The sequence below is a fragment of the Anolis carolinensis genome, unplaced genomic scaffold (assembly GCF_035594765.1).
Source record: "Anolis carolinensis isolate JA03-04 unplaced genomic scaffold, rAnoCar3.1.pri scaffold_7, whole genome shotgun sequence".
Taxonomy (NCBI): domain Eukaryota; kingdom Metazoa; phylum Chordata; class Lepidosauria; order Squamata; family Dactyloidae; genus Anolis; species Anolis carolinensis.
The window spans coordinates 20,646,063-20,658,223 of NW_026943818.1; the positions used below are offsets into that span (position 1 = coordinate 20,646,063).

The window sequence follows — 12,161 nt, forward strand, 5'->3', positions numbered from 1 at the left end:
GGTAAGAAATTTTTGGCGGTGGAATCTACCGCTGCCTCGGAGTCTTCTTCTCTGGAAGGTTTTGAAGCAGAACTGGGTGGCCGTCTGTCGGGAGGGATCGGATGGTGTCTTCCCACCTGGTAGAATGGGATATTGAGGATCTCTTCCAACTCTAGGATTATTCTCTGATTCTCCCCAAGCCATTGGCCCATGCCGTCTTTCTTTTTTTGAAGTCTTGGGCAATGGCTGATGCAAGAGCTTGAGCGCATGACCCAAATGGAAACTAATGCTTTTCCTCCTCTGTTGTCTGGTGCTGTCTGGACTCGGATGCATGTTAAAACTTGAACAAAAGTGTCATTGAAACAAATGCATTCTTCCTTTGTCCTCAGCATCTTTCAATGGGAGCGGAACAGAACTTTAAAAAGACAAGAGGAGCATCAAACAGTATTGGAATTTCAGGACATTTTACCTGGAAGTGCAACCTATAGCGTTGTAATATCTCCAGTTATTTTGAGTACGAACGACAACTTGAGTCGGAAACGACGATGTTATTTTGAGTATTTTTCTCCCACTTTGCAGGTTCCAGAGACTTACTGTATATACTCAAATATAAGCCTAGTTTTTCAGCCCTTTTTTAGAACTGAAAAAAACTCTCCTCGGCTTATACTCCTAGTGGGCTTATATTCAGGTCGGCTTATACTCAAGTATATATGGTATATTTATTATTTTTCTCTATTATTATTGGTATTGTCACATTTATTAATTTACTCTATTAATTATTATTATTACATTTATTATTTTACTCTATTGTTGTTGTTGTACATTTATTTTACTCTATTTTTATTATGAATACATTTATTATTTTACTCTATTAATTTTTATTATTACATTTATTATTTTACTCTATTCTTGTTGTTGTACATTTATTTTACTCTGTTTTTATTATTAATACATTTATTATTTTACTCTATTAATTTTTATTATTACATTTAATAATCTATATATATAAATGAGTGATGGCATCACGGCGACCAACAAAACAACAAAACTATAGGCCCCCCAACCTCAAAATTTGACAACACAATCCATCATCCATGCCTCTAGGTTGATACAACAAAAAGAAAAGAAAAATAAAGTCCTAATTAGAGGGAAAGGAATAATTGTTTTTATCCAATTGCTGCCAGTTAGAGGACTAATCTTTGCCCACTTGGTCTCCTAGCAACCAACTCAGCCCAGGGGACAGGCAGACTTAGGCCTCTCTTAGGCCTCTTCCACAGATTATCTAATTTGCACTGGATTATATGGCAGTGTAGACTCAAGGCCCTTCCACACAACTATATAACCCATTTATAATGGACTTAATGTCAGGGGAAAACCTTTACCCTTTACCTTAACTACCACCAATTCCTCAATAGTTTATTTGGCCTGGCACAGCTAATAATAATAATAATAATAATAATAATAATAATAATAATAATAATAATAATAATAATAAGTTTATTTATATCCCGCCTCCATATCCCTGGAAGGGGACTCGGGGCGGCTTACAGCAAAATCAAAATACAAGCGATGATAAAATATGAAACATCAAAGGACAACAACAAAAACCAATAATAAAATATACACAGTAGGCGAAAAAACACAACACAGAATTAAAACATCAAATTAAAAATTAAAAACAATGAGGTTGCAATAGTGGATAAGCAATGTGCACATTATGAGTAACAAATTCGTAAATAAAGTGCAATAGAATCATTTACGTTTATTATTTTACTCTATTATTGTTACTTTTACATTTATTTTACTCTATTTTTATTATCAATACATTTATTACTTTGCTCTTTATTATTACATTTATTATTATTATTACATTTATTATTTCACTCTATGATTATTAAAAGGATACATAAGCACATTTACATTGAAGAAGATGAAAATAATGATTTAATCAGAGTTGGACAGTCATATCTTAAATTACAGTTTGATGTAAAGATTCAAAAACATTGAAACTACTGATGCCTCAATTAATGTAATTTTATTGGTATCTCGGCTTATACATGAGTCAATATTTTCCCAGTTTTTTTGTGGTAAAATTAAGTGCTTCGGCTTATATTCGGGTCGGCTTATACACAAGTATATATGGTACCTTCCTTTCTGGATTTGGAAAAGGATCCTAGAGCCGTCTAGTCCAAATCAAGAAGGCACAATAAAAGCCCTCCTGACAGATGGCCATCCAGCCCCTGTTGGTTGTTTTGAAATGTTTGTGTGTGTGTGTGTTCAATGCGGTTGGGTTTGCGTGTCAAACCTTTGTGGAAGTGGCCAGAGGAGGGGCCGATGTGGCGAAATGCGCTGGCGTGAGTTTTATGGCCACCCAAAGGGGGAAGTGGCCGAAAGGGAGAGGGCTATTTTGCGTTTTTGGAGGGAAGAGAAAATAAAACGAGGGCATTATTTTTGGCGGGGTGCGCCTTTCGGGTTTTGCGCAATTCCTGCGCCATGGGGGCAAACCGAGGTTGCCGAGAGGGAGGAAAGCTGGGTCAAAGAAAGGCCCATTTCCATTATTATTATTATTATTATTATTAATAATAATAATATAACTTTATTTTTATACCCGCCTCTATCTCCCCAAAGAGGACTCAGGGCGGCTTACATGGGGCCAAGCCCGAATAAAAACAATCTATATATATAAATGAGTGATGGCATCACGGCGACCCACAAAACAAAAAAACTACAGGCCCCCCAACCTCGAAATTTGACAACACAACCCATCATCCACGCCTCTAGGTTGATACAACAAAAAGAAAAGAAAAATAAAGTCCTAATTAGTGGGAGAGCAATAATTGTTTTTATCCAATTGCTGCCAGTTTAGAGGGCTAATTTCTGCCCATTTGGTCTCCTAGTAACCAACTCAGCCAAGGGACAGTCAGGGTTCAGTTAGGGGACAGGCAGATTTAGGCCTCACTTAGGCTTCTTCCACAGATTATCTAATTTGCACTGGATTATATGGTAGTGTAGATTCAAGGCCCTTCCACCATACTTCGCCACAGCAACGCGTGGCCAGGCACAGCTAGTAGCAATATAAAACACAACAATAGACATGAGACATGCACAATTATAAAAATATTATTGTTGTTGTTGTTGTTGTTATTATTATTATTATTATTATTATTATTATTATTATTATTATTATTATATTATGTCACAGCAAACAAGATAGATATGCTGGATTTCATTTCACAAAATCACAAGTTGAACACTTCCCAAGTGTCTAGGACTGTGTGATGTATTTTCGGGAAGTGTTCGACTTGTGATTTTTATTATTATTATTACTATTATTATTATTATTTTGAATACTATCTGATAAATGGCATCTTGCCATCACTTGAATGATATGGGACCCTGGGAGTTGTAGTTTTATGACATCTTCAGCCTTTTCTACCAAAAGCCATGGTCAGTGTAGACTCACATTATGCATGATATGGTCAGTGTAGACTCACATTATGCATGATATGGTCAGTGTAGACTCACATTATGCATTATGTGGTTAGTGTAGATTCACATAATGTGTCATGCGGTCAGTGTAGACTCATATTACGCATTATATGGTCAGTGTAGACTCACATTATGCATTATATGGTTAGTGAAGACTCACATTATGCATTATATGGTTAGTGTAGACTCACATTATGCATTATATGGTCAGTGTAGACTCACATTATACATTATATGGTTAGTGTAGACTCACATTATGCATTATATGGTTAGTGTAGACTCACATTATGCATTATATGGTTAGTGTAGACACATTATGCATTATATGGTCAGTGTAGACTCACATTATGCATTATATGCTCAGTGTAGATTCATATAATGTGTCATGTGGTCAATGTGGACTCATATAATGTGTTATGTGGTCAGTGTAGTAGATTCATATAATCCCTTATATGGTTAGTGTAGGATCATATAATATATTACATGGTCAATGTAGACTCATATAATGTGTTATATGGTCAATGTAGACTCACATAATGCATTATGTGGTCAATGTAGACTGATATAATGTGTTATATGGTCAATGTAGACTCATATAATGCTTTATATTGTCAGAGTAGGCTCATATTATATTGTATATACATATAATATTGATAATAATATAATGGAATACAATATTATACTACTAATAATACAATATAATAATATTAATTATATATTATATATTAAAAGTAATATTACTAATAATATTACCATATAATGATATAGTAATTTAATGCTTATATTGTGCTATGCTTATAAAATATTGTATGTACATTTGATTTGTAAGCCGCTCTGAGTCCTTTTCGGGGTGAGAAGAGCGGGATATAAATGTAGTAAAATAAATAAATAAATAAATAAAAGTATTATGCTTTATATTGTCATTATAACCTCATATTATGTGGTAAGTGGTTAATGTAGGCTCATATAATGCATTATGCGGTCGGTGTAGACTCATGTAATGCGTTATATGCTCAGTGTAGATTCATATAATGTGTCATGTGGTCAATGTAGACTCATATAATGTGTTCTATGGTTGGTGTAGGCTCATATAATGTGTTGTGTGTATCTGGATTTAAATGAGGAGACAGGTAAAGGAAAGTGCTGCCGTGGAAACTTCTCCAGCGGGGTTTGCTGTTGCCAAACTTTTCCGTCCGAGGAGGAAAGGCAAAGGCGCCGACGCAGCACTTTGTGCCTCCCGAGGAAGCCACGGCCGGGTCACGGGGCTCGGCTCCGGAGAGGCCACGGGATGTGGTTAGCCACAGGCCGCACGCAAGGCGGGCGCGGAGAAGGCCGGAGTCCGGCACCAGGGGTCCGGCAGTGCACCTTCGTGTGGCCAATGCGGGTGGGAGACGCCTGCCTTGAAAGCAGTCCATGCAAAAGAGATGTAGGAGTCTGAGTAGACCACAAGCTGCACATGAGTCAACAGTGTGATGTGGTGGCTTAAAAGGCCAATGTGAGTCTCCGCTATTATGCTTTAGGTGGAAGAATTGAAGTGTATAGGGGGAGAGGGGAGGCACAGATAGGCAAATATGCAAGTAAATAGATAAACAGATAGCCAAATAGATGGATAGATGGACAGACAGAGATGGATAGATGGATGGGTGGATGTATAGAGATAGACTGATGGATTGATTGATAGATGCAGGCAGAAATAGTCAGACAAGTATGCAGATAGAAATAGATAGATAGATAGATAGATAGATAGATAGATAGATGATAGATAGATGATAGATAGATAGACAGACAGACAGATAGCCAGATAGAGGGATAGATGCATAGCTGGATGGATTGATGATAGATAGGTGTGGATAGATAGATAGATAGATAGATAGATAGATAGATAGATAGATATAGATAGATGGATGGATAGGTAGGTAGGTAGATAGATGGATGGATGGATGGATGGATGGATAGATAGATAGATAGATAGATAGATAGATAGATAGATAGATAGACAGACAGACAGACAGACAGACAGACAGATTGCCGGATAGCCAGATGGAGGGATGGAGGGACAGATGCATAAATGAATGGATGGATGGATGGATGGATGGATGGATGATAAATAGATAGGGTGGATAGATAGATAGATAGATAGATAGATAGATAGATAGATAGATAGATAGACAGATAGACAGATAGCCAGATAGCAGATAGCCAGATGGAGGGATGGAGGGATAGATGCATAGATGAATGGATGGATGGATGATAAATAGATAGGGTGGATAGATAGATAGATAGATAGATAGATAGATAGATAGATAGATAGACAGACAGACAGATGAAGGGATGGATGGATGATGATTGACAGGGTGGATAGATAGATAGATAGATAGATAGATAGATAGATAGATAGATGAAGAGATGGATGGATGGATGGATGGATGATAGGGTGGATAGATAGATAGATAGATAGATAGATAGATAGATAGATAGAGAGATAGAGAGATAGAGAGATAGAGAGATAGAGAGATAGAGAGATAGACAGACATATAGACAGACAGATGGAGGGATGGATAGATGGATGATAAATAGATAGGGTGGATAGATAGATGATAGATAGATAGATGATAGATAGAGATAGATAGATAGATAGATAGATAGATAGATAGATAGATAGATAGATAGATAGATAGATAGATAGATAGCCAGATTGAGGGATAGATGCATAGATGGATGGATGGATGGATGGATGATAGATAGGTGTGGATAGATAGATAGATAGATAGATAGATAGATAGATAGATAGATAGATAGATAGATAGATAGATAGATAGACAGACGGATGGAGGGATAGATGCATGGATGGATGATAGATAGGGTGGATAGATAGACAGACAGACAGACAGGCAGACGGAGGGATAGGTTAGACGGAACCTCGGCTTAAAGGGCTGGATTGTGTCATGTCAGAATGGGGTTTGACTGGATGGTCCTGGAACATCCATGGGATTGTCCCTTAGGATCTCATGTGTGATACAATCCCTGAAGCCTCCTCCTCCTCTTCTTCCCTTTCCAGACTTCTTCTCTGCTCCGCGCCTGCTGCCAGCCCAGGCCCCGATGGCCTTCCAGGACCAAGGCTGCTTTGGGTCCCTTCCGGAGCCACTTTGCCTGAGCAGCGATGGCCCTGGCGCTGCCAACCTCCTCCCTCCGTGCCCCGCCAGCTCCCCCCAGGTGCCCAGCCCTCGCCTGCAGGTAGGGCCACCTCTTTGCCCCATCATCCCTACCTGGGCAAGTCCCACTGTCGCAGAGAAAGACAGATAGGTAGAGAGAGAAGTAGTTCAGACAGGTAGGTAAATAGGTATACAGGTAGACAGGTAAGTAGATTGTTAGACAGACAGATAGACACACCTTTTAAAGGAGACATCCAGGGTATTGTTCCCACCACTTTCATTCAGGAAACTCCATTATAGTTCGGACTTAATAAAAGGCACAGGCCTATTTCTTGCCCGCAAGGTTCTAGTCCTCAGCAAGGCAGGGATTGTTAAGCCTGATCTGTTTACTCCTCTTTCTTTTGCAGACTTCAGGAGCTTTTCCCTCTCAGCTGGGCTCCTCTGCAGGGGTCTTCCTCAGCCCTGACCCACCTCCGGCCCCAATGTCGGGTGGCCTGGCCCCAGGTCTCAAGCCCAAGCCCCCCATGGCATGTAACCTACCAAGCAAATGGCTGGGCTTGGACTCCTATCCCTCTTACGACCCCGGTTGCCCCCTGACCTCCGCCACCCACCCACGGCTGCCTTACTCAACCTCCACCCTCTTCTCCCGCTTGACCCCTTCCCCGTCCCTCTCCGGCTTCCCCCCGAATGTGCCAATCTATGGGGTTGACCCGCCTTCTCCTGGGTACCCCCACCCTCCTTTCTGCACCCCGCATTTGCACCCGGAGATGCCCCTTTTTGCAATGGGCCGAAGTGACGAGAGGTCAAAAGGCAAAGGGTCAAGTGCCAAGGCCAAGAGAGGCTCCCGACCAGCGCCCGACTCTATGCCCAATCCTTGCCTGGCACAACTGCTGACCACAGGTAAGAAGCCAATAGGATGAGGATGTGTAACATTGCCGGTGAATGTATTAATTCCATCCTGATCTATATAGTCAGAGATCACTCAAATAGAGATCACAGCACTGAATGCCTACACGACCAGTTTAAATATCCTGAAATTCCAATACTAGGCATTTGCTAGGTCCTCCAGTGCCACCCTATGGTCAATTCCAGGCCTACCATAGAGTCGAACTGGGGGAGACAGCAAGTGGCTAGTAAGTAAGTAAAAGTTTATTTGTATACCGCCCTCTCTCCCAAAAGTGACTCAGGGCGGTTTCCAATATAAGATCAGCATAAAACATTGTACAATAAAACACTGAAAACACTATAAAACACTAAAAGAATACAACCCCCCCCCCCCCATAACAATTGACTAAAACAATCACATAAACAGAAGCAATATATCATTCAAATAACATATGAATCACAGAAGAAGAAAAAAGGCCACTGGGATGGAGGAGAGGATGGCCTGGATGGGCCACTAGAACTAAAGTGCAATGTTATATTCTAAGATATATTCTGTTATATTCTCTAGGAATCTCTAGGTCCTCCAGCACAACTGGGATTGGAAGCCATTTATTTTAATGCGTCAGTGTCCTTTCTAGGCATTGCTGTGTATTCCGGTGTAACTCTATGGGAAAATATAGATAGACAAGTGGGTAGGCAGGTAAAAGGACAGATAGGTGGATCCATGGATGGATACATACATACATACGTACAAACATATGCATACATACATATGAATATGGATGGATAGATGGATAGATATATATTTGGATGGATACATACAAACATATCTGGATGGATGGATACATATAAACATATCTGGATAGATGGATGGATACATCTGTAGATGAATGGATGGATAGATGGATGGATACATATCTGGATGGATACATACAAACATATCTGGATGGATGGATACATCTTTAGATTAATGGATGGATACATGGATGGATACATATCTGGATGGATACATACAAACATATCTGGATGGATGGATACATCTTTAGATTAATGGATGGATACATGGATGGATACATATCTGGATGGATGCATACAAATATATCTGGATGGATGGATACATCTCTAGATTAATGGATGGATACATGGATGGTTACATATCTGGATGGATGCATACAAATATATCTGGATGGATGGATGGATACATCTGTAGATGAATGGATGGATAGATGGATGGATACATATCTGGATGGATACATACAAACATATCTGGATGGATGGCTACATCTCTAGATGAATGGATGGATAGATGGATGGGTGCATATCTAGATGGATATTTATTTATTTATTACAATACTTATATCCCGCCCTTCTCACCCATAGGGGATTCCAGATACATATCTAGATTGATCAATAGATATCTGGATAGATGGATGGATGGACAGATAGAGAGATAGATATCTCGATGGGTGGATAGATACATATCTGGATAGATGGATGGATAGATATCTAGATGGATGGATGGATAGAGACCTGGATAGACAGATGGATAGATACATTGTTGACATGGGCTAACAAGGTGATGCGGCAGTGAAAAAGCCCAATGTGCTTCTAGGCTGTATCCATCAGAGGGTAGTATTGATATCAAGGGAAGTCTTCCTAGACATCAGGAAGAACCTCCTGATCATTGGAGCTATTCAACAGTGGAATAGATTACCCTAGGCTGGATGGATGGATGGATAGATATCTGGATGGATGGATACATATCTAGATGAATGGGTGAATATATACATATCTTGATGGATGGATAGATAACATATCTAGATCGATCGATCAATAGATATCTGGATAGATAGGTGGATGGATGGATACATATCTGGATGGATGGATAGATGGATGGATGGATGGATGGATAGATACATCTCTAGATGAATGGGTGGATAGATACATATCTAGATGGATGGATAGATACATATCTAGATTGATCAATAGATATCTGGATAGATGAATGGATGGATAGATAGATAGATAGATAGATAGATAGATAGATAGATAGATAGATAGATAGATAGATAGATAGATAGATACCTGGATGGGTGGGTGGATGGATGGATAGATACATATCTGGATGGATGGATAGATCGATAGAAAACAGAGCTTTGCTAAGCTTTGCCATTGTTAGAGCTGCTTGGCTGAGCATGCCTTGGGGGGGGGGGGGGGTTGCCAGTTAAAGTGGGATGAACCTGCTTTCGGTTGTGCAGTGCGGACCTGCTTCCGAGGCATCTGTCTAGGCGGCCTTGTCACCCGTCTGCTTCCCATTGCCTTCTTCTCTTTCCTTGCAGCCAAACCAGAGCCCAGCCTGGAGGCGCTGCCCACCTCTCCTCCCAGCCAGAATGTGATCCCCACCACACCAGAATCCTTGGTAAGGGGTCTGGGAAGGAAGGAAAGGGTTGGAGACTTGGAAGGGCTCCCCAGAGGTCATGTAGTCCAACATCCTGCTCTGCATTGGGAGGGTCTATGGCTGCATCTATGAATAAACGAACCCTAGAAAACTTAGTACGGGATGGCCCACATGACGTTGTCTCCTCTTTCCCTTTCTTTGCAGCAGAGCATGTTTTGTGAAGACCCCATTGGCTACTTACCCCGAATGGGTCAACCGAGTCCGCGGCTCTCCCCATCCTCCAGCCCCTCCGGATCGGTCTCCATCGCTCCTTCAGCCCCCCTTGTGCCCAAGACAGAGCGCTTGTCTCCGACCCCAGTCTGCAGTGAGTTCACCCTATACGACATCTTGGCAAGGCCTTCATTTTGGGTGGGAACTCCATGCATGCTCTGAGGCAACAAATAAATTGAAAAAGCCCACATGGATGGGATCCAGCCATCTTAGAAGACCCCAAGTTGGACGTGGGCCAATAAGATGATGCAGCAGCGAAAAAGCCCAATGTGATTCTAGGCTGCATCCATCGGAGGGTAATGTTGATACCAAGGGAAGTCTTCTGGCCATTTGAGCTATTCAACAGTGGAATAGGTTACGCTTGGGCTGGATGGGCATCTGTCGGGAGAGCTTTGATTATGTCTTATTGTCTGATAGAATAGGACCGGATGACCATTGGGGGGCCACTTCCATCTCAAGGAGTCTATTATTCCTCTTTCTTTCCGTAGCCAATACCCGAAGGATGTCTGAACAAGGCTCCCCGGTCTCCGTCGAAGGGCTGATTGCTCTCAATCCATACTCAAGCCCCCGGAACCGGACGGAGCCAAATAAGGTAACAACAACAACAAGAATAGTAATAATAATAATACATCTGTTGCAGGTTTTAGTCCAGGATCAATGACATCCAAGTCAGCGGGACAGTAAATCCACTCCAGGTTTTAGTCCAGGATCAATGGCTTCCAAGTCAGTGGGGCAGTGAATCCAGTCCAGGTTTTAGTCCAGGATCAATGGCTTCCAAGTCAGTAGGGCAGTGAATCCAGTCCAGGTTTTAGTCCAGCATCAATGGCTTCCAAGTCAGTAGGGCAGTGAATCTGCTCCAGGTTTTAGTCCAGGATCAATGGTTTCCAAGTCAATGGGCAAGTGATTCTGCTCCAGGTTTTAGTCCAGCATCAATTACATCCAAGTCAGTAGGGCAGTGAATCTGCTCCAGGTTTTAGTCCAGGATCAATGGTTTCCAAGTCAATGGGCAAGTGATTCTGCTCCAGGTTTTAGTCCAGCATCAATTACATCCAAGTCAGTAGGGCAGTGAATCTGCTCCAGGTTTTAGTCCAGGATCAATGACATCCAAGCCAGTAGGGCAGTGAATCTGTTCCAGGTTTTAGTCCAGGATCAATGACATCCAAGCCAGTAGGGCAGTGAATCTGCTCCAGGTTTTAGTCCAGCATCAATGACATCCAAGTCAGTAGGGCAGTGAATCCAATCCAGGTTTTAGTCCAGCATCAATGGCTTCCAAGTCAGTGGGGCAGTGAATCTGCTCCAGGTTTTAGTCCAGGATCAATGACATCCAAGCCAGTAGGGCAGTGAATCCGCTCCAGGTTTTAGTCCAGCATCAATGACATCCAAGTCAGTAGGGCAGTGAATCCGGTCCAGGTTTTAGCCCAGCATCAATGGCTTCCAAGTCAGTGGGACAGTGAATCTACTCGAGGTTTTAGTCCAGGATCTGTGTCCAATGTGAGCCCTTCTTCTGCAGACAGAAAGCCGCCGCATCACTCACATCTCCGCAGAGCAGAAGCGCCGGTTCAATATTAAGGTGGGCTTTGACACGCTGCATGGGCTCGTGAGCACCCTTAGCGCCCAGCCCAGCCTCAAGGTGAGTGGAAACGGCTCCTGAAATGGGACGAAAGAGATGTTTATGAGGCCATGATAAAGCCCCTCATCCAGACCCAGGAATTGGCTGCCTGCCTTCTTCCTACTCTTCCCATTCGCCTTTTCCTTCATTTTATGCTGTTTGGCTTCTTAGCCAAAGAGAGGAAACAATTGCAGAAAATAATGCTTTTCATTTTCTCCCACATTCCTAGGTCAGCAAAGCCACGACTTTGCAAAAGACGGCCGAATACATCCACAAGCTCCAGCAGGAGCGGACGGCGCTGCAGGACGAGGCTCAGCGTCTGCGGGACCAAATCGAGGGACTGAACGCCGCCATCAAGTATGAGAGCTATATGATACAT

At 41.8% G+C, this 12,161-nt stretch overlaps 1 protein-coding gene across 1 annotated transcript in view; it reads left to right on the forward strand.

The window, feature by feature from the left end:
- The window catches only part of mlxipl (MLX interacting protein like), a 30,427-nt gene that overhangs the window by 15,790 nt on the left and 2,476 nt on the right, over positions 1 to 12,161 (forward strand). The window contains exons 8-14 of the mRNA XM_062959399.1: positions 6,527 to 6,702; positions 7,028 to 7,520; positions 9,845 to 9,924; positions 10,108 to 10,267; positions 10,662 to 10,765; positions 11,684 to 11,803; positions 12,012 to 12,139. Coding sequence (XP_062815469.1) covers positions 6,527 to 6,702; positions 7,028 to 7,520; positions 9,845 to 9,924; positions 10,108 to 10,267; positions 10,662 to 10,765; positions 11,684 to 11,803; positions 12,012 to 12,139 — 1,261 coding nt within the window. The remainder of the gene's footprint in view (positions 1 to 6,526; positions 6,703 to 7,027; positions 7,521 to 9,844; positions 9,925 to 10,107; positions 10,268 to 10,661; positions 10,766 to 11,683; positions 11,804 to 12,011; positions 12,140 to 12,161) is intronic.